At 37.0% G+C, this 24,276-nt stretch overlaps 1 protein-coding gene across 6 annotated transcripts in view; it reads right to left on the reverse strand.

Moving 5' to 3' along the window:
• The window catches only part of svilb (supervillin b), a 50,077-nt gene that overhangs the window by 24,754 nt on the left and 1,047 nt on the right, over positions 1–24,276 (reverse strand). For 4 of the 6 annotated variants that reach the window (XM_052548191.1, XM_052548190.1, XM_052548186.1 and 1 more), the window contains exons 1-10: positions 12,648–12,843; positions 10,567–10,630; positions 8,848–8,939; positions 8,690–8,747; positions 8,195–8,358; positions 6,241–6,964; positions 4,644–4,727; positions 1,196–3,373; positions 352–522; positions 34–68 (exon numbers count right to left, since the gene is read on the reverse strand). In XM_052548191.1, coding sequence (XP_052404151.1) covers positions 34–68; positions 352–522; positions 1,196–3,373; positions 4,644–4,727; positions 6,241–6,964; positions 8,195–8,358; positions 8,690–8,747; positions 8,848–8,939; positions 10,567–10,630; positions 12,648–12,705 — 3,628 coding nt within the window. In that variant the 5' untranslated portion in view covers positions 12,706–12,843. Of the gene's footprint in view, positions 1–33; positions 69–351; positions 523–1,195; positions 3,374–4,643; positions 4,728–6,240; positions 6,965–8,194; positions 8,359–8,689; positions 8,748–8,847; positions 8,940–10,566; positions 10,631–12,647; positions 12,844–24,276 lie in introns of those variants that run through there. The other 2 variants (XM_052548192.1, XM_052548189.1) reach the window with 2 other exon arrangements.

Below are 24,276 nucleotides of genomic sequence, written 5' to 3' on the forward strand. Positions count from 1 at the left end.
ATATTTGGTTTGTTTGATATTGCTTTAACTTACATTCTGCATGCTGAAGCTCTGGACTAAGACGGGACCTGAAGATAAAAGTAAAAAAAAAAAGAAAATTATTGACCCTGAAGATTCAAGTGTTATAGTATGATGACTAAAGAAAAGAAAAAATAACTACATAGCTAGAACAAATGCACATTTCAGATAACAATTTAACCTTTCTAAAAATGCCTTCATATCTAAATTCAGATATGAAGCATATTTATTAAAAGACTGCGGGATACTTAAATATAAAACAATGACATTTTACCACTACTGATAATAAATTAGTGATTTCAGTACAACACCTGACTTCATGTTTCACTGTACCTATCAGACTCCAGCCTTTCGGCTGATGTGATTGGTTGGGTTCTAAACCTCTCAGATGACTTCCTGTCATCTCCAGGGGAAATGTAACGTCTGGGCCGACGTGCTTCTTTCTCCCGGTCACTGTTGACAACTGGATCAATCTCCATGGGAACCTGATCTCCTTTAGACTCCCTTTGTTAGACAGGAAAGATTTTTTTTAATTTGTTTGTTTAGTACCGAGCTTCTAACATTCACACCAACATTCACAGAATAGAAACATCTGTAGAAAAAAAAAAAAAAAAATTGTGCACACAAAAAAGCTCTCAGGGCATTTTAGGGGACCCACAGTTGAGACTGAATTTTATATTTAAAAATACATAATGCTGCAACACAGCTAGTTTAGATAAGTTGGTCTGGGTTATCCCAATTCCCCCAAATTTTGGAGCAATACATCATAAAAATCAATAAATCAACAAATCACACAACACATTTATCAATGATAATCACGCATTTAAAGAAGATAAAATCTAATTTCTTCACGCAATGTCAAGGCAAGGTTAAGATCAAGCAGTTTGTACCATGGCATCCAATCTACAAAATCTCATCCTGATGCTCATGTACTGTAGATAGAGGAGATTAAATTAAGCCAACACTCCTTCAGATTTAGCTGCTTGGATGATAAGTGGCAAAGTTACAGCAATAACAGATTAAACCTTTAAATGATGAGCAGCACACAAGTGATTGCATATGATTAAAATAGGCAGAACTTGCATGCAATTGTTGGGATAATTACTTAGGTTAGTGGGTTTAATCATTTTTTTTGATAATAATTTGATTTAGCATGCTGACATGCCAGTTCACATACAGCTCAGGTCTGCGTCCAGAAGCATTCTCCAGGTAGGAATGTCTCAGCTTAGCCACAGAAACTCTTGTGTCCAAGGTGCCCATTTCACCATTGGCCGCACCACTTGGTTCTCTAGTGTGAAGCCCTGTATCTATCACCAATGCAGACTCTCGACTGGCAGCACACTCTACACTTCTCAGTGCAGCAGAACGTTGAGTTACTCCAATATCTGACATGGAGCGGATTCGCACCTTAGGCCTCAAGTCACCTGCATCCTGGCTCAATCGATGTTGAGCTTGTGGGAGGGAGGAACCTTTCTGTAAGTAGCCTCCAACGTCTCCCACCCTATGGTGTGGAAAATGCTGTTCATTGGTAGCTGTGTCCATTTCCTCAGGTAGATGTGTGTTGGTCTGCTTTCCTTTCTCAGGTCTTTCAGAATTATCATCTGGCTGGCACATTCGATGCACTCCTTGCACTTCCCATGCATCCAACGGTCCAATTTTACGTACCCTACGTTCCTCCAAATCATCTTCTGGTTGGCTTATCCTTCTCCGTCTGATATGCCCTTCTTCATTCTCTGACAAATTAATCCGTCGTCTTCTACCATGTCCTTCTGCCACTTCTTTTTGGAGGAACCCTTGGTCTTTCTGCTCTTTATCACCATGCACCACTGGTTCAACAGACTGTAGAGTGTGGCCTAGTCTTTGATCAACTTCCCATTCTCTTTCTTTTAATTCATCAACTTTCCTGTCACCTCCTTGTTCCATCCCCTCGAAGCGGTGAGTGCTCCAATTATCTTGACTCAGATCCTTTTTAATACCAGCCTCTTCCTTGTTTTCTTCTCTTTGACCAATCTTCCTTACACCACGTCCCACATCTTCACATTTCCAACTAGTCTTTTTGCCACCATCTACATCTCTTTCTTCAGAATGACTGCTCCTTCGGTCATCATGCTGTTCTCTCTCTTTTAGTAGACCAATTACCTTTTCACTTGCTATTGTTTCCTTGTCCATCTGAGCGATTCCTCTTCCATTAGGCCCCTCCCTTTCTTCAAACTGGTGCAACTTTCTTCCAACTCTCTCCTCTATCTCCTCTGACTGGCTGATCCTTCGGATTCTCTGACTTTCCAAACCTTCATCAGTTTGTCCACGCATGGGATCATCCACACTCTTTTGCCTGCGGCGAATCTCTGAGGGTAGCACAGCTTTTCTGCTCTTAAGTAATCCTTCTGAAGCTGGATCCACTCTGGATGCCAATCGACCTTCTCTTTGAATGGGCTGAATGTGATCAACACTGGCCCTTTGTCTAGTTTCTTCACCCTCTTTTTCAGCAGGTGCCAAACTTTGTTTGGGCAATCGTCCTTTGGGATCCAGTGTCCCAGACTTACTAAGTGAAGGTCCAGGCACAGGGTGAGCTGTATGAGCATATGAAGATGAAGATATATGGCTAGATGTATGGGAAGGAGCTGAGTGAACAATTTGTCCATATGCTGGAGGCAGTGCCTGGACTGAACCATACTGCAGAGGGGTGTGACCATAATGCCCATGTGACAGACGTGAATGCAAGGTGTGTTCATGTTCACGCAGAGGCTTCTGAGTAGGTGCATGTGCTTGAGCTGGTTGGCGTGTGTTCTGATCCACAGGCACTGGTTGAAGGATAGCTCGATACTTTTGTACAGGTGGTGGGGCATCTCTGGTACCAGGTAATGGCTGCTGGAGATCTTTGTATGCTAGATGTGGTTGTTGTGAAGGTCTGTGCATTTGTGATGGTTCTTGAGCATCTTGATTATTTCGCTTTGGTAGGGATTGCTTGGTTTGCCCAAATCCAGATTGATGACCCATGGTGCTAGGGTGTATACCAGGACTCGGTTCATATTTTGGGGGCTCGGCACTTTGGGCACGCTGATGATTTCCAGTTTCACTTGAAACTATTTGTTGAAAGGCAGGCGAGTCCATACTGTGAGTGCGCTGGAATCGCGGCCGTTCTGCACTATGTGCCCTTTGTTGACGGGTCACCTGATTAGGTGGTTGGATTGGGGGTTCAGAGCTCCGTGTTTGTGGTTGGTTTGCAGATTGAGGTCGTGGAGCTAAATATGGAGGAGCTACTGTTGGATGACGTCGTACAGAAGATGCATCTTGCCCTGAATCAGAACCCCTTACCGAGATGTCCTCCCTTGTCTGTCTCTCTCTTACTCGTATTCTTCATTTAGGGAGGAAAGAGAGGAATTAACAATAATCCAGATAAAGTTTTTGTACCTACTATCATCCTGAGAGAGAGTGTCATCAAATTTATTAGAGATGATGACTGATTAAAAAAAATGTTGTCCCACATATCAAGAATAAGAACCAGATCCTCATCTTAGAATAGCATAGGGGCTTTCGCACCACGTAGTTCTAGGACCTCAGTTCTAGGAACTAACTAGCGTGTTGATTCCTAGAAAACCTATTTCCCCATTGGGCAGTTTTCCTGGGTTCATTCGTACCAGCAGCAGGAACTCTGAAATGGCCAAAAGCGACATCCTTATTCGCAGCCATATTTACAAACATCAACCACCAGTGAATGGAGGAGGCCATGATTGTAGCTGTTGTTATTGTGTGTTGTGGCTTTCACAATGAGGAAAAAGGAATGTAAACAAACTTATGTGACTGAAAGGGCATGAACATTTGAATGAATCTCCCATGACAACTTGCAGTGTTACATAGCGTACCTTCAAGTATGAGGAAAAGAACACAGTGCTGCAGACAACAGGTAGCTAAATGCCATTAACACTGTTTTCCATGTTCATGAAGTAAACATTTTTACTTGGCTTTTTAAAAATGCTGGTGAGCCGATGTTTAGGAGCTAATTCAGTTTCCCCAAACTGAGTTCCTAGAACTAAAACTTACTAATTCCTGTGGTACAACGTGCCAAAAAGTGGGTACTTCCAGCAGTAGTTCTAGGAACTATGAAAAGGTTCCTCTGGTGCAAAAGCCCTTTATGTTTTAATAAATTCTACAGGTAACTTTTACCTGACATCATGTTCAACATTCAGGGGGATAAAAAAAAACTAAAACCCAACATATTCTCTGTTCAGAAATATGTTTTTCAATAGCAGGACTTGTAACCATTTATTTGCAATCTTTCAGCCAGCAGTGACTCCACGACACACAAATAAGCTGCACCTGTTTTTTTTTTAAGTGAAAAACTGAAAAGGAATGAAGCCAAGTCTTATTGTTAGGAGCTGGTCTCTAGTGAAGGGCAAAGGTCAACAGTTAAAAAAAAAAACAGTGGAAAGATGAAGAGGATTAACAAGGGAAATGTTTGCCAACATCTACTATGACTGTATATGGAGAAAGCAAAGATAATGAAATCTAAATTATGCAAATTTATTTGAGGGCATGGACTTCGTAGGATATAAGGTAAAGTGTTGGAAAATGGAGTTAGCGGGTCAACTGGGGAAATTTAAAGGGTTGCACTCCCACTCTGATACCTGGATGGCCAGTTGATTTGAGAGTATGATTCACTGTCCGTGTCTCTCCTGAGGGACCACTCACTCTGAGAGAGAGCTGCCAAACTAAAGAACACAGAGGCCCAGACCCTAGTTATCACAGTAACAGCATGAAATTCAGCACTTTAACAAAACACACTTGTGGCTTTACTAGTCCTCATCGAAAGGGAGACCATTGTGAAGACACAAATACTGTAAAACTTCGGTCTTCTTTTCCTGATTGCTTCCTCTCTTTCGTGTATAGTTATTCAATTTCATGTAAGGTTCCTCATTACTGCCTAAAGCTGGTCGCCACTAGACGATTTTCAAATCTTAACTGATAATTAAAACCATGGGAGACAGAGTTCTTAATCCTTATAGTCGAGAGTTTTTAATCCTTATAATCCAATTTTTAGCCTTATAGTCCACTGTAAGTGCACACTTGACAATTCGACCAGAACGCGAAACCACACCCTTCATGACCATAGGAACGATTTCACAATGACACGAGATCTCATGGAGACACACTAGATCAAACGTGATTAGAGAAGAAAAAAAAAGGGAGACAATCAACGTTGTCAGCTGGCTCTCCCAGCATGTATCAGTTTCACAATTAAAAAAGTATTAAAAAAAATATGGGTGATGTATTCTGCGTTCGTGGCATTTTTGTGGCTGTCAAGTTTCAGCTATAGACGAGGTGCAAATCGGGCTTAAAATCAGCCTTAAAATCCTCTAGCTAGTGGCCAGCTTTAGAAGTACAATGATCTCATCAGTTTGGACCTCTTTCTCCTCAAGGGTTGTTATGTAACACTTCAGATAGAACACATCTGGATATGAGAGTAATAAAGTTATCATTTTATAAAATATTAGGAGTCTCATATAACAACAAATTTCACCTACACAACAAATCTCAACATGCAATCTGACCCTCAGAAGAAATATGCTGCTCTTCTCTGCTTACATCAAGATACATTTTATGAATGTCTGGAAACAACCAATTATTGTCATACTAAATAATTTGCAATTCTCATCCACTGCTATGGGGAGACTAAGCTTTAAATGTAGTGGGCAATGCAGTATCTCTCAGCAGAGCTCTAGAGTGAAATTCTTGCTGATGTCCAGTGAACAGTTTTTCACCCCAGCTCACCAGCTCTTTGGCATGACTGTAAACCTGACTAAACACAAAAGATGGTCCATTCAGCATTTTTTTTTTTTTTTTAACCTGGAGTTTGTTTAAGAGCTTCAGCATTATCGGAGTAAGGCTATAATCGGAGTATTTGTTGTAAAGCAGACTTTGTAAAAATCATTAATTGCCTTACTCATAATTCACATACCCATTAAACTACCCCATGTTCCTGTTAACTTTGAGGTAGAGATGCAGGCTGATGAATGTGGATTGGGTAAATGCTGCTCTACATGAAATCACACAATTTACCGCTGATTAGAGAACCGGCCACATAAAAAAAAAAAAAAAAAAGCAAGTTCCATACCAACTTGGTGTTTTAAAAGGAAGTATGCCAACGCAGGAAGAAAACAACACAATCAAAAACAAGGTCCTCTAACACATTTTTAAGATCCAGAACTGAGTACGCATACTTACCCCTGTCTGTTGAGGATATTTTGAGCTTGTTGCTCGATGAACAAGTCTCCAGGAGAGATGCCATGTCGTGTTGTGGGTAACGAAGCTCTGCGTGCTGTCCTAGGAGAACTTGCCACAGTGACAACAGCGACACCCCTCGCTGGTTGGGCTGTTGTTGTTTCCATTGGAACCGGTGCTTCCTGTGGGCGTGTTTTCATACTTCGTTCAGGTGCTCGTCTATAATTTTCCAAGTTCATTGCCCTCTCTCTCTCTCGCTCAGCATCAAAGCCTGATGGAGGAGGAGCAGGATTGGGGGCGGGGTCAGAAGGCATGAAGACTCGCCCTATTCCTGAACTGCTGTATTTAGACCTGCTGCTGCTTCGGTCCCGCCCCTCCTCCTGTTCTTGCAATGCCACGCCCCTTGTCCTGCTCTCACCACGTCCCCTGTCAGGAGGAGCCCCTTTGTCCGACAGGTCAGACTCTCTTCGTGCACGTGTGTAGCGTGGTGTGTAATCCAGATCCACCTCCTGGTCGAGGAGAATTCCGTAACGTTCTGATAATTGTCGCCGACGTTCAGCTTTGTAGCGTGCAATCCGCTCGGCTTTAGAGCTGAGGCTGGCTGCATCAGAACCAGCTGGCGTAGGACCAACTGGCTCAGGGTGTGCGGACAACTGTGGATCTGGACGTGTTCGACCTCTGGACTGCCGCTCAGGAGCTTCTATCTCATCACGGCTGTAGCGTCGCACTGTAATGTAACAAATAGAAAGTGAGTAGTAGACCAACAAAATTCTAACATTTTGTGGGCTCAAGAAATGACGTAAGCACCTTGTTCAGTGTAAATCCACAGGATTTTTTTCCAGCTGTTTTATTGTCCACCAGGTATCAGATTACTAATAAAAGCAATACCATACTGCTTTTCCTACGCACCAAAGTATAAAGGGCTCATGAACTGCCTTTATCAATTTGTTCTCTGAGGTCCACTTATAATGTTTTCTACATACAGTAGTGTTATTTTACATCAAAATACATAATAATTTAGAAGTAATATGCTATGTTCTGTCCTGTTTTTAACCCCCTCATCTGAACACTCTGTTTTAATAGATGTGACGGATTGTAGACTCGGAAATAAACTCCCACTGGCATTATTGGCTAACATGTGTGTATATTTGACATCGTACATTCCTCATAGATGGACACTGCTGTGATTTAGGATAAAAACACAAATTCTCAGTACATATCAAATGATCTGTAATAACAGATAAAGCAATAGTGACTATGTAAATACAGTGTGACATTACTGTCCCATCCAATATACATTTACCACAGCATCATCTTTTAGTTTCAATCTTTCTAAAAATCTGCATCGAATTGTACCTTGTTTGTAAATTAATCCATGGGAAAATTAAGTGAACAAAGTACCAAGTTCTTAGTGATGCGATCTGGAAATTCATAAAAAAAAAAAAATCATCCACTCTTTCCTAACTAAGGGACCAGAAGGCAGGCTGTTTTTCCACAACCTGGCACTGCACAGCATCTTGTCGTCTTCCAAGCCATTTCTACACCATTTCTAATTTTTGCACAGACCTGCATTATTTACCCACTACATGTATAAATGGGTGGGCGGGGCTAAACAGGCAGTGATGTAGAAGCAGGTGTTGATGATCTTCTGCGGAGGCGGTGTTTAGCAACACTTGCACATTCCACAATCTGTTGTTTTGGCAGATTGGCTTCAATATAAGCTGTTTTTAGACTAACAATAAAGTTTTGAGTTCTGAAACTTACAGAATGTTTTTATAATACAATGAGCTCTTATGTCAAAAGATCAAGGGCATTTTGATTTCATAGTTCACGACCCCTTTAAGGAGATTTGTTGAGATAACAGTATAACAAATAGCAATCGTAATAGGGACTCTTGCCTTAGCTGTGCACTGTACAGTTTATTGTCTGCTTACAGAAATAAACTGTGGTGACCTACCCACAATGCCTGGATCGCTGGGATCTGAAGCACGTGTATAACGTGGTGTGTCCTCCTCCAGTAGTCGGTTGGTCACCAGGCCAGCTGTATGTTGCATGCTTGTAGTAAGAGCAGGTGGAACATCAGCCTCAATCCCCTCCAACCTTCGTGCAATTCTCTCTTTCCTGCATGGTAAGAAGCCATTATATGCAGTTCTGGGGTAAATCGACATTTTGGAAGACAGAGAGCCTAACCATAACAGTGCTTTTTGTAAAGTAATAATGTAACATAAAAGATGTAAGTTACTTATAAATGTAGCATTTCATTTTCAAATGTAACATCTCAACACTGACTATATGCATTTTCAGTCATTTTACATCCACTTTTATGCATCTTGAATGCATTTTTACATTTTAACTGTTTAATGCATTCAATGGGAATCTAACCCATGACCTTCAACTGTTTGAGCTTTAGGAATGCCATGTTATTTTGAAGATTTTTGTGAGTCTATTGTACCTGTTCATTTCTGGATCACTTTTGATGGAGGTTTCAAATTGCTTCCTTAGCTCTGAAACTAAAAAGACAAGCATTTTGGTAAATATCTTCTTTAAGAAAAAAAAATCATTATCATTGTCCTTCAACTTTAAGCACTATGTTATATTAGCATTTCTCACCTTTGGGCAGTACAGCTAGGATGTTTGCATCAATTTCTGTTGTACTCTGGTTTGTACTTTTAACCAGTGATGTCCTGTCATCCACACCAAAGCTGTAAGGCAGAGATAGAGAGTTCATGATTTAAAACAATAGAGCTTCAGTAAACGTGTTCATGTCAGTAGACATAATATGTTTATGTCATTCCTGGCACTTATTGAAAGGAGACTGGAATTTGGGTAAGTGTAACCCTAACCCTAAAATCAGATTGATTAATAGCAATGTTGTTCTAGGATAAACAAAGATGTTGACCCAGGAACATGTCCTACTTGGCATACCACAATATACTCGGCTAGCTGCTTGGCCACAACTCCAAAACTGATTCATTATGTTGACTTTTCCAACACCTAATCTCTGCACACCTTAGAAAAATCGGATTTGGCACAGATTGCCTCCAGACTTCCTTACCAATGTTCCTGTGTGACATTTTAAGCTGAATTAGCATTGAAAGTCTTGAATGTTTACTTGAATCGCACCACAGGAATAGATTAGCTCCTTGGGTATTTATACATCTAGAGTTCCCCTTCACCATGGTACCAGTCCTGCCAGCCCAAACAGCACACTCCAATTACTCCTGTTTACAGCACACCCATCACTACACATGCTGCTATGCACAACGATCTCATACGCAGGGCAGCAGAACTCCAATGAGAGCTTAAACAGGTTTAGATTGCAATCACAGAAACTTTTCAGACACGCTCAATATGGAAATTATCAAAAGGAGTAATAATTGACTGTACAATTGAATTATTGAACATTAATGCATACCAAAAGTTAAATGGCCATTACATCTTTGTTGTGCTGTCAATTTTTTATCATTTATAATACTAGTAAAGAGTTCAGGTCAATTATTCCACAGTATACACTTCCTTACACCACTGAATGAGTTAGAAACCAGCCATGGCTAAATAGTCTATTATTTTCGGTTCGATCTACTGGTTTTCTTTTTATTTATTACAAAAAATGACCCTCTAGCATTCTCTATTCAATTGGTTTTCTTTTTATTAGATAAAAAAAAAAAAAAAAAACTCACTACGTGTACTGTTAGACTAACCAAAACTTTTATTTTTGATTGCTTCTGTCGTCCTCATTTGTAGGTCGCTTTGGACAAAAGCATCTGCTAAATGACTAAATATACATTTAAATGCTAATATAGTTTAAAAGTTTCCAGAAGAAATGTGGTGAAGGGATGTTATTGTAATATTGTGTCAACAAACCTCACACCACTACATCACCATTCAATAAAACCCTCGTAACGTGCAAGAAATCAAGAATTTCAACAGTGCTTCATTTTATTTTAAATAAATGTAATATTCTTAGATTTTTCTGATACTGTAAATAAACATACAAATTCTGACTAGATTTTGGACTTCAGATTTTTTTTTTTAAACACTGGTTGAATGTTTATATGACTAAAATATGTTTTAGTTCTATAGTTTTGGTTCTGTTTTGAGTAAACAAATAAGCAAAATGTTTACCCCTTAATTTTTCCCGAAATGTGCATCACAACTCTAAAGGGTTTTAATGGCAGCTTATTAAATTCCTTTAGATCTAAGTATTGAAGACCATAAAGGGATTAATTCAGTATTTAATTCAACTAATGGTATCAGCTTTAAAACAAAGAAAAAAAGTTGGGTCAAAACTAAATCGTCTTTTAAATTGCGAGATGATTGGATTCTGACCTTGCTGCTCTTTTCTTCAGCAGTGCAGGGCTGTAGATCTTAGCAGAAGCTTCACTAACAAACCCTGTAAAAAGAAACAAGACAAAATCTTAGGTGCTTTTCACAAGACAATTCTGCAAATCTATCCAAAAGACATCAAAAAAATCTAATGGACCATAAAGGCCTGTTCACAACAAGTAGTATTACTACAACAGTACTTACTGTATAAAGTCGTAAACAAAGTTCTAATTTGATTGATTATAAGGAAAGTTCACACAACAATGCTAATGGCGCTATAATTAAACAATATTGCAACCACTTTCATAACAATGAAAAAACATTCTCAGTCAGAATCCACCCAATTTTAAAGAGCTTGAGCACTTAACGCAGCAGACAATACTCGTTGCGATTTCGTTCTTGGTGTACATGGGCCTTAACATCACATCACTGAATTTGGCATCTCAACTTGAATAATTCTGTGCACGGTAATTTAATGTTGCTTAGTTACAGTGAAGTTATGCAACCCAAGTTCAGGAAAAATACAAATTAATCTTAAACAAAAAAATTAAATGGAATATTTCTCCAGAAATATGCAACCTGTAGCCAACAAACACATTCCCTCTTGACTTCATGTTTTGGCCATTGAGACCCATCATGTGCTTAACATCCTCCAGTGAGGGTTGCCTGATAAATTTACCCCCTCCAGAGGAGCACCTGGGCTGGGGAGGGACAGCTTTCAGAGCAAGCTAAGAAGAACAAAGTCAACGTGGGTGTGAAGACATCCTAATTAACTTAAATCAAATCTGGTGAATGAGTTTCCGTCCCAGGGTCGCCAGAGAATCATGTCAGGAAGCGGACAGCCACAAATTAGCAGCAAGGAGACGAGAAGAACAAGGCATGGTCTAAAAATACTATTTGGGAGATCAGGGTAAAAAAAAAAATAGACCCTGCTCGAGGGTCCACGCTACTTAAAACACATGTAGATCACAGGATAGAAACACAGTACATCACTTCCACACAAGGTTTGGGTGAAGGATTTTATGATCTTATGTGTAGACAGCAAAACAGCAATTACCACGACCTGCCATTAGCACATTAACACAGTGTTGACACACAGAGTCTGGGGTCATTTCAGTGTGACATCTGCAGGCACTACAGATTCAACATTAAATCAACTTTGGCAGCTGGAATGAAGAGATAAAGTTAAACGTCACAAAAATTAAACCCGCAAAACATCTTAGACAGACTGGGATCCTAAAGACCATTACTGTTCCACTTCAATGAGACCTGATTTAAGTTTGGTGACTGAAAGATAAGTCTTTCGATGGCTGGTGTTGATACTGCTACTATCTGATGAGCATGATGTCAAAGGCTCTTATACACAGAGGCTGCATTTATTACAAAATAAAAATCAACTATTAACCTTTTGATGAACAATCATTAAAAAAAGTCAACATCAATGCATGTGTTAAATGTTGATTTAAAAAAAAAAAAACTTTTCAATTTTCATACATTACACATTTCTTAATTAAACTGAACATTTACTTTACACATTATTTCCTCATCTGTCCAAAAAAAAAAAAAAAAAAAAATTATATATATATATATATATATATTTATTTATTTATTTATTTATTTATTTATTTATTTATTTATTTATTAATGCATACTTTATATCCACAGATCTGACAAGAAGACAGTGAGATTTTCTCAACTGACTCAGAATCACCACATTGATTCATTTGGCAACAGTCATCAGCTGATACAGACAATTTAAAAATTAGTCTGGCAGGACCATCACTAATCACTTCTGAAGTTCACAGCAACCTTTAGCGCACCACAAGTATTTAGACTTCTTCAGGTCAATTAATCAATCTTCATGCTCTTCAATAATTCTTCAACAGAACAAGAGTTACTTCTGGCTTGTTTGACCATTTTCACACAATATTAAACTGATATAAACAAAGCCGTCAAACATGACCTCGAACAGTTCATGTTCCTTTATATAACAATAACTATTCAATCAATGACCAGGTAACCACTGTTACTCAGATCCCCAATCAACCTCACTGTCTGGAAACAGTAACCAGGAAAAGACTTACCTTGACTACACTGAGTGACGTGGTTGAGATAGTTAGTAATCCACTGGTTTTGGAACATGTTGGAATGAAAAGGAAAGTAGAAAACGGAGGAAAGAGAGGGAAAGGACCGACAGACCTAATCACAGGCTCAGACAGATGAAGAAAGAGCAAGAGAGAGAGAGATATCGCCACTTACAGACTCAACGTGATGGAAATGCACCGAAGCAAAACTGGAGGGCTAAAGCAAACACACGGGAGGGTGGTAGAGAGAGTGAAAGAGAGAGAGCGAGAGACAGGGGTGCTAAGGCAGTAATCTGATTACAGGCAGAAATTAGCCTGGATGATAAAAGTGGATTGTGGGAGCACAGTGGATTCCTGGACTTATGACATGAGTGCTCCTACATTTACACACACTAACACACACGCGTCAGCAATCCTGGAGTCACAAATACTCGGTGATGCAAAGATGAAGGTCTTTAATTTGGTCTGACATTCCTTAAACTTCTTTTACTTTAACAAAGATTATCATTTAGTTGGCTTTTTTTTTTTTTTTTTGAAGATGCGTTAAGAAAATGTTGTATTCTTATAATGCACACTAAAGGACTGCTAAACAACAAAAGCTATCTTCCATGTAATTTTGAGTTTATATGCCAACCGCTATGAGCACAGTTCTTGGTTCTACTTCTGCGGTGTTGCCAAAGAGGTTAATGTTTAGCTGGTTAGCATCGAATAGTTAGCTCCATGCTGTAATTACATATGACATTAAAATGCATTACGATACTTGCTTTTTTGTGGTATTAACATTAATATGTAATCTATCAAATTGACTGGTAGTTTTAAATGGCAATATGTTTTGAATATTTTTGAAAATTGCTGACTAGTTTTTTTAGTTGCTAACATTTCTGCCAGTGTTGTTATTGTTTGCTGAAAAATTAAAGCCAATTTTAACTATTAATACAAATTATAATAGTAATACAGTATCTCTAAAATAACACTGATTCCCGGTCAACAGCTGTATCCAGCTTCATCTGGATCATGTTTAAAATGGACAGCCGGCCACTAAGTTGCTGCAAATCACTTAGCATGAACATCTCTTCAGACCGACAGAATGAAAGACCAACCACACAGAATATAGCAAGCGCATTTATTAAAACACACAGGCATATGCCAATAGAACAGAGCAAACCACCACAAATAGGTGTGAAAGTATTTTAACATGTTGACTTTGTCATAGTGTGCACTAGAGGGAGCACTGAGAGCCAAAGGTCCTTTGGGGCTCACTAAACAACATGGAAAACTCAGACGGGGCATGTTAACATGTTTATAGCTAGCTATATAACAACAGACCTGCTTTAAATGGTACATTTGTCATCTCATTTGTCTTGAAAAGGTACAGCTTAATACAAATAAATCAAAAGACACTTTCATGATCAAATATCATAGCTTTAGAAAAAAATATATAAATTAGTCTGCTGTGTTTTTAAGAAAAGCCAAGCACATGCAAACATGTCCATCTCTCTGTCCTGTCTTATTGGACCACTCAAGAACTGCTGCCCTTAATAAGGCAATGTGTGATGTGATTGGCTGAGAGGCCTCAAGAGGGTGTGTTTAACTTCTGTTTATCCAGCTCTGCTGTGCATGTGCTCTCCGCTTCACCACACTCCCTCGCTCATCTATCATATTCCTTTCACTCCTGGAAGTCATGCCTCTAGCTTTTCTTTTCCCTTAGCTTATTCTGCTACACAAACTGTATGATAAATGCAATGCTAACACAATTTTGAATTACTTATGATAAAGTAGGTGATGTCATGAAGGAGATATCTATTATTTACCTGTCCTGACTGCAGAATTAGAGACTACATTTGAAGCACAAATAACAAGACTCAAGGCTTCCAGTAAGCCAAGGAGTTATGGCTCTAGTCTATTCTGGTAATTTAGAGGTTAGAAACTGGTTACACATGGCTGTGTGTTTTAGGTCACATAAACATACACACCAAAATACCGTTTAACACAGATTTTACAACAATATAAAATAACAAGGACAATGCAGAACAAATGGACAAAAAACAAACTAGACATACAACAACTTATGTGAGATGTTGACAAAGTTATAATAATATATGCTTATCTGATGGTGTTACTGTATAGAGCACAATAATAGGGCAAGTCTTATTAATTGTTTAGCATAAATTAACTGATTTTTAACAATGTCTTCTCTACATATACTCTCAAATACTTGCATATTTGCATACAACTACCATTTAAAAGTTTTAGGTCAGAAAGACAAAATGCACATTAAAATCAGCACATTAAATATCAAAACTGACAGTAAAGACAACATTACAAAAGATTTCAAATCAACAACATTCTTCAAAATTTTCTTTTCAAACAAAAATATTAAACCGTACAAGTGTTCAACACTGATAATGAGAAATGTTTCTTGAGCAGCAGATCACCATATGATAAAGGATCATGCATCACTGAAGACTAAAAACTGTTAAATTCAGCTTTAAAATCACAAGAAATAATTTAATAATAATAATAATAATAATAAAATCACAATACTACTACTTTTCCTAAATTTTTCAATATTGCAATCAGTAACCATAAAGGTTTATATTGAACTAATTTGATACATGATTGTCATTTACAATGCTTCTAATTTATATACCTCTTCAATGATGCGAAATGTAAATAGCAAAAATTAGGAGGAAAACCAGAAGACAGCTGAAAAACTGTAGTCTATGACATCACAATGAAGGCACGTTCAAATCTGTGATTGATTTCATGCATTCATCACTCAAGAAGGAACTCCTAGTGCCATTGCCAAGCAACAATCTTGTTTCCATGAGACAAAGTTGAGCCTGAACCACATCAAAGCATTGTGGGAAGTCCCCCATTAGAACATCGCACAAAAACAACAAATGCCTGGACCTAAGCTTGAGATCACTAAACACTCCATACTCAAACATAGAGGCACACTGCTGTTACCTTGACATTTATCAGCATGAGCCCTTCAGATCGCTGTAAAGCCCTGCACTGTGCAGGTATGCAAGAGAAACCAGTGTGAATTGATGTATGAAGACACCAACAAATGCCACACAGTGCATGACAAGCACTGCTGCTCAAATTGTGTATTTTTATTTATCTGATGGAATTTTATGAGAAGTAACTTGAGAAAGTTGATACTTGAATTAAACACAGAGACCTCAATTATCTCCTAAGCTACAAAAAAAAAAAGAAATAGAAGGACATTTTCTCTTTTAAAGAACTGATCGTATGACCTAAATTAAAATTTATTTGTACAGCAATTTCCAAAATACACCATATTTCAAAGTGGTTTTACTGCTTATCATTTTCATACCTTACCGACTTAGTTTTAATCTGCTTAATGTGACTAAGTAATCATATAGTTTATGTTATATGGTGATACAAACAACCAAGTAGTTGAGATTTGCATTTTAGTATATATTCCCATACACAAGTAGGCCTATACTGTTTGCATGCAGATATACTTCTCAAAGTTGTCAGTAAACCAGAGTGATGGGTACGCTTTACAAGAAAATACTATTTCAGTCGTACTACTTCCAAATGTAATTTTTAATTCAGTTCAACTTTACCTAAAAAGCTGAATGATAATATAGTCACATTACACAAAAAAAAAAAAAAAAAAGACATTATGCTATATCAGTCAAAATTAAGGTTTGACTTGAGTCCAACAGTCACCCAATTTCTCGTTCCCAATGCAAACTTATGTTATCAACAGCAATAAAACGCATTCCGTTATGGAAATATGAGATGTCAGTGATAGCAGAAAAATGGTCTTATCACTCCTGGAATCTTGTAAAAACTCTCTTTCGTACATTCAAGCCGCAGTCGCAGCACAGCCTGGAGGAGGAGTTCATTCAGACTACATTCTCCAGTCGCTCTGGTCTTCATCTTCTGCCTTTATTAGGACAAGGAGAGCTCACTGGCAGCATGAGGTTTGTTTAAATTACTGCTGAACTACAGACAGAGCTGTGAGAACAAGCAGTCGAACATACCTTACAGACACGAGTCAGGTGTGGATCTCCAACTGTCTTAAACACTACAGGCTGAGCTCCCAGACAGACATGCAGTCCTGGATTGAAAATTATTCTCCATATGTCTCATCGTTCTGTCTTCATTCAAACATCGCTCTCCTTAAAAAGCATTTGTCTATTCCTATACCCTTTATTTATTCCTATTCTCAACAGTCTTTGCATGTTTCTGATCCATGGTGTAGGAGAGCCTACTTTAGCAAAATGTGAAATATATAACCAGTCAACAATGCACGATGCAACACATTATATATATATATATATATGTGAACAAGCCAAATATTCATATTTCAGAAGATATAAATATATTTCAAAGACAAATGGAACCCATTTACTGAATTGTTATGAATGCAAAAAACCCACATTAACAGATTAAAATATATATATTTTTTTATTTTTATTTAATCTGTTAATGTGGGTTTTTTGCACTTATAACGTATAATCAATTCAGTAAATGGGTTCCATTTGTCTTTGAATCTTTGAAATATGATATTTATATTTAGAAATATGAATATTTGGCTTGTTTCAATCTAGTAAAAAAAACACACACACACATACATACACACACACACATATATATATATACATATATATATACACACACATACATATATATATATACATATATATATATATATATACATATATATATACACACATACATATATATATATATATATACATATATATATGTATATATGTGTATGTGTGTTTTTTTAAGTCAAATATTAAATCTCAATTTTATTTTTTTAATATTTAAAAGACAATAATTGAATTATTCATATGATACTGAACTGTAGAAAAGGTTAAGATATATCCAATACTAATCTCAAAACAAATGGACTTTATAAAAATAAAAATAAATAAAAAACTAGACACCATTTACTGCTATAACTATAAAATAAAATGTAGGAAAAAGATAAGAAATAAAAACAAAAATTGTATAAAGGGGTAATACATTAATCTAAATAAAATAAAAATCTAGTATACACAAAATACATAAAAAAAGATTGTGTAAAAGATAACGTGTTTTTATGTATAATTAAGGAAAAAACAGTAGATTAAGCAGTATGTGGATAGTGCGAGTATGCAGAACACTAGTATTCGGGTCTAAACACATCGTTCGCTCTGAGGTCTACAAACAGTGAGAACTCACATTCTCTGCTCTTATAAGGCTGTGAAGAGTCTGAATCAGTCGCAGGCCTTATGTCTCCAAGAACTTTGTTAAGGAGTTGTTCTTGGCTCAGTAATGGGAAATAGCTGATCTTACATCAACACATGCTCAAAACAGGAAATAAATGACAAAAATCCACAAGGCATTAATTCTGATCATTAATTTATTTGAGCGGTTATACATAAAACTGTGCTCTTCACTCCTCTTCTGCATTACACATTCTTGAATCTCACATAGTCCAGAAATCACTACAAACACACACTTGTCGAACACAGCTTAAGTATAACAAGAAAGTGTCATATTAAGTTTATAATGGAGTTGGCCAAAGTTTTAAATTTGTAGCAAGGGGGACATATTTTGTCTGATTGCATGGGCCAGTTTGCCCCCACTGGTAGATGCCATAACTACATCATCTGCACACAGAAAGCATCTTTCTGCACTGACTGCCATTGATAAATGGGTGTTTAATTCTGCCTTTGCAGACAGAGCTTTACTACCCTACAGCTCTACAACATCTCTAACCCCATCCACTACACAAATGCAACTTCTATTCAGAGAAATGTCAGTTTCTTATAAACTTTAGCTGAGGAAAAAAAACTCAAAGGACAAAGACAGACTACTGTGAGCTGCAGACAATACCAGTGGGAGATTTATGGATGAATTATATTCAGACAGTTAAATAAAATTGTGACACATTGCAGAGCTAATATGATAAATGCACACACACACACACACACTGCCCTCCATAAGTTTTGGAACAGTAAAGACAAAAATGTTCTGTTTGCTGTGGAGTCAATAAATCTGTAAATATGATTAAAAGATGAATATGAGACAAAACAACTGAAAGTAAAATTTTATTATTAGGTGATGCAACACAAAGATGTTTTACCAGCTAAGAAGACAAGCACTTTTAGAGTTTCTCTAGATCTCCCTAATCATAAAAGCTGTGAAAATGAACCATGAAATACATGTCTTTAAAATCACCTACAACCTCCAGAAAGTGGGGTGATGCTCGGTCAATCCACAGTCCGCAGGAGAAACTGACACAGAATTACAGAAGCTACACGGCAAGATGCAAACCTCTGATCAGCACCAAAAATTGAAAGGCAAGCTTCTTCACAAAGGTGAGCCAGTATAGTTTTGGGAGTTGATGGATCAATGAGACAAAGATGAACCTTTATCTAAGTGATTGGAAAGCATGGAGAAAAAAAGTGTGGAGTAAAAAGGAACTGCAAATGATCCTAAGATCCTGTAAAGCTTGGGGGAGGTGGTGTCATGGAATAGGACCTCTTCATTTTAATGATGGCTTCATGTATGATGGCAGTAGCAGAATACATTTGGAAGGGCACAAAAATCATCTTGGCTACCAATATTCAAGAAAATGCCACCAAACTCATTAGAAAGCAGATCAGGACAATGACCCAAAACCCCCCGTCACTTCAGTCAAGGACTCTACCAGGGCAAAGAAATGTAAAGTCTAAGATTGCCCAAAATCAATCTCCAGATTTAACTCTGATTGAAGATTAATTTCACCAGCTGAAGAGGAGACTAAAGACAGAAACTCCCCAAAACAAGCACCAGTTGGAATTGGCTGCATTAAAAGCTGGAGAAAAGCATTTCAAAGCATAAGACCAAGAGTCTGGTGATGTCTATGGGTTGCAGACTCACTGCTCTGATTACATGCAAGGGATCTGCAACTAAATATCAGCTTTTAATATTTTACATCTGCCTTAAATTCAACTGTTCCAATACTTATGCTCACATCAAATAGTGGGATGAAATCTAAAAGTGCTGTCCTTTTCATTTGGTAAAACATGCATGTGTCGAAAGAATATTCATACTTGCAAATGTCTTGACTCCAGCAGAGCAGAGAAAGCGATTTTGTCTTTACTGTTCCAATACTTATGGAGGGCACTGTACATAGGAGCAATGCATTGCTTTTAAAAGTGCAAACAGTTAAAGTGCAGAACAGAATCTAAATAGAATATTTATCACCACATGACACTGCATTTGGTTTCATAATTTTTGCACTGCTTTGCATTGAATGGGTGGCATCATAAAAGACAGTCCAAACAGCTGATAAAACTAGAATTCACGATCACAGCCCAAATAAGTTTGTTGACAATGTGTGTAGATTTATTATGCATATATAAATACAAACATGCATGTATATATTTAATAAATAAAAAAAATTACTTTGATATATTAAACATTTATATACAATTTAAAATATAAGAATATAAATGTAAATATTCATAAATAAATATTTTCAAAATGTATAGTGTGCATTATATATATATATATATATATATATATATATATATATATATATATATATATATATATATATATATATATATACACACATATACACACGATACATTTTGAAAATATTTATTTACACACACACACACACAGTAGGCATACATATGATGTAAACAAAAACGTTTATTTTGGATGCCATTATTCACAATCAATCATTTGACAAGACTAATAAAAGTGAAGTGAAAAGCTGCGTCTTAATGCTTTATAAACAATGCTCGATCTGTGCATATTTCTCTCCTGACTCAGACAAGACGACTTTTCACTAGAGAAAGCAATATTATGGATAGAGAGCATGTATTTTAGCTGGAAACTACATTTTGAAGTTCAATACCATGAAAAAAGTTTCTTAAATATACACAGATTTTTACTTCATAAGCATCCACTGGTAAGAAAGTGATAATGCTAGATTTCTCCAAATGTGTTCCAATGCAGAAACAAATTGAGGGAATTTTCAGCACATTTTCATTTTGGCCATGAAGTATAGTCCACCCTATTCTGCATCAGAATGACATAAAACACTGTTCTCTGGGTAAAGAAAATGCCTTCTCTAATAAAGTAGATTTTTACTGACGTGACACACTGCAAAAGTATTCAGCATTGCAGGTTTTATATATCACTTCTGATTGAGACCATCACATTTAATATCCAGAATATATCATCAGATTTTCTGCAGATTTTACTGTACATTATATAGTTATAAAATGTATGTAATATCAAGTTGTTAGAAGTATACCCTGTAACCTATTATGCAAACAACTTCCATCCATACTGTAATATATAGAAGGAAAAAAAAGGTGTATCACAGCAGTAACAAGTACCAAGAAACATTTATTGCAGTATATATAAATACAAAATGAAAACAGAGGGGTTAAGTGTTGAAAGTATATCTGACCGTTTGTTTTGACAGAGAGGGCAGGTGCAGCTAATTCAACAGCTGCAATATCACAGTCTGGCTCCAGGCCTAACACACACACACACACACACACACACACACACACAATACAAATGGAGCCGTGTACTGTATGTGGGCTCCTCAGTGCCCTTTCCAGCCTCATAACCACAGTGACTGTGCAGATTGCAGATTGCATACTATTATCCAGCAGGTCCACTTTTAGTCTATTCTTCAGCACACGTGCACTGTAGAGCTCAACTAGTTTGCACTTTCTCAGAATAGCAAGCCATATTCAGAAACGGCTTGACCAATAATGGCTCCCCTTGACGAAGCATGAGTGGATCAAATGTGTTCAAATAATATGTAAAAACAAACAAAAACACTTAGCTACATTATTTGTCGGTTTTAGTCATTTTAGAAAAAAACCTCTGCTAAATGAAATGTAAGGATAATGCACATAAGAATGGTTTTATTGAGCAATTTACCCAGAAATGTGCTCTGCTCATGTTGCAAGAAGCCAGTTGATCCTTAAGCCACACAAAAAAAAAAAAAAAAAGTAAATTTTTTTTTACAGATTTGTACCTACTTTTTTTGACATTTCATTCAGGCACATTGCCCAACACTTTCTCTAGACCTGTGCATGCAGGCACGAGGTCATCTTCAGTACAGGGTACTGTTTCAGTCACTGAGGTTATGGAGATCTAGGCGGTCTCATATTTAGGGTCTGCTGGACCAATCTTCATTCTTCTGGGATATTAGCATGTCATCTGAAGCACAGATCATGATGCATGTATCGGAGTCCAAAAAATATGAGAAAGACAATATGTGCACTGCCTCACAGTATCATGCAAACCCATAAGAAAAATAAGTTTATACAAGTGTACTATTAGTATACTTTTAAACTAAGTACTTTTTATGTACTTCTCAGAAATGGGCTTTGTGTACTCATCAGAAATATACTTCAAATGACATTTAAGTATACTTGATAAAATTCTAAATATATATTATACTTGTGTTCCTAGCACCCTCATTTTCATTGCTATACAATAGAGGGCGCTAGTACACATCCTGTACAGAATTTCCAAAAAAAACAAACAAGTGAGGAATAAAAGAAAGAACGGATACTAATCGAGTGGCTGCAAAAGGGAGTCAGTCCTATAGACTCCCCATGTTAAAATGCCCAACTTTACAGCAGAAAAAAAACATGTTTACAGCCTGGTGCAAAATATTATTTGTCTATATGGCTAATTTTGCCCTTCATGACAACTTGTGAGGGGGTGAAAAATGTGTTTAAATTATATTAAGCCTTAAAGTTCTGCATAATTAAGGGCGTGGTCACTTGACTGACAGGTGGATTGCCACTGCTGTCACCGCTGTCACCGCTGTCTAGCTAGGTGGGCATGGTTTCAGCAACCAGCTCCCGCCTTTTTGCCCTTTTTCGATTGTCCAGGAGACAATCAGCGCGGTGACGCGCTGTCAAGATGGAGAGGGCCCGCTCTGTACACTTTGAGCTTCAAAAACGCTCTTCAGGAGTCTACGAGTGATGTCACGGACACTACGTCCATGTCTTTATACAGTCTATGATACTAACACATGTAATCTAACATGATCATCTGACATGAAACCGCATCAAACCTGTAACATTATGGAATAAAATATCGACCGATGAAGAGGTAATACAGTTAAGCTCTTGGGTGTTAATCATTTTGATTATCATTCTGAATCCAATTCAGTCTTTAAGCTTTAGTTCAAAATGTTATTTCTTCATTTTTTATGAAACTTACCCACATTAAAGTGTTAAAAAAAAAATGAAGCTAGAATAAATTGTTTTTGTTTTCAAGCAGATACTCTGTTCTTTCTTTGAATGTTTTTTATGTTCAGATATTCATACAACAAAATATATAGAAATTCAAACCAAAAAAAGAGACATCGTAGTATACTTAAAGTATGATGTAAAGTTCACAAAGAAAACCGGAGTACACTTGCAGAATAAAACTACTAAACTAGTAATTTACTGAGACTATACTTCAAAGTGTACAAAGTATTTAATTAGTAAACTACCAGTAAACCTATAAGTTCACTTTTAGTATAATTGCAGAACAAACTACAAACATAGAGGTAAACTAGTTGTGTACTCAAAATTTGCTACGGTTATACTTAAAGTATATTTTATATACTAGAAAGTGGGCTAATTTAGTCCCAAGGAGTATTAAAACAGTACACTTACAAGTATACTACTAGAACACTGATATTAGTATACTTGCTACATAAAGTATACTTAAAAGTATACTTGAACTTTATTTGAGAATACTTAATAAAACTACTTTTTGGTAAGGGCAAGCAAAAATAATCTGCAATTAGAATCTCACCTCAGTGACAGTATAATTAAAATACTTTTAAAAAGCAAATACTGCTTGTTACAGTAGTGTTAATCTGAGCAACCACAGAAGCAGGTGATTTTGAGTGCTCCTTCGGACATCGCAAACATAAACACACATGTGATGCCAGGATTAGACATAGCGGCATATGTTGGCACGAACCTCACAGACCCCTGCTGTTAGCAGCTGATTCTAGATGAGCTTCAGACCACTTCAAGGCACAGCAAGTCCTAACCTTCATGTTTATGAGCAACAGAACAGGGCAGGCATCTCATGATATCATGACAAAATGTCAGTGTCAAGTAAAAGGCCTATTCAACTTTCCAACCTTTTGATTGTAAATCAAACATCAAAACTTAACTAGGCTTTCAAATTCTGAAGAAAATCTAAATTTGACATGTTTATTCAAAACTTGTGTTGTATGCAGTTGCTAGGATATGACTAAAGGCTGTAAGGTGGGTTCTTACTAAAATGTCACTTCCAAGTCTCTAGATATGGCTTCAAACATAGCTACAACTTAACTTCAGTGACTGCTTTACAAACATGAAATAATGTCAAGTTGAGAGATCTAAAATACATTTAGTCAACATTTGAGGTGGATCAAAAAAAAGTTAATAAAATTAGTTCTAAACAAAAACGCATTTTGGTTTTAGGTTTTATGACAACTTTAATAAAAGGTTTTGATCCACTTCAAATATTGACTCTTCTATATGGGTGTATATTACTCAAATAACTTGTAATATATTATAAATATATTTATTTAAAAAAATAAAGAAAACAAGTAAATATAATACATAAGAAA

The sequence above is a fragment of the Carassius gibelio genome, chromosome B2 (genome assembly GCF_023724105.1).
Source record: "Carassius gibelio isolate Cgi1373 ecotype wild population from Czech Republic chromosome B2, carGib1.2-hapl.c, whole genome shotgun sequence".
NCBI classification, from domain to species: domain Eukaryota; kingdom Metazoa; phylum Chordata; class Actinopteri; order Cypriniformes; family Cyprinidae; genus Carassius; species Carassius gibelio.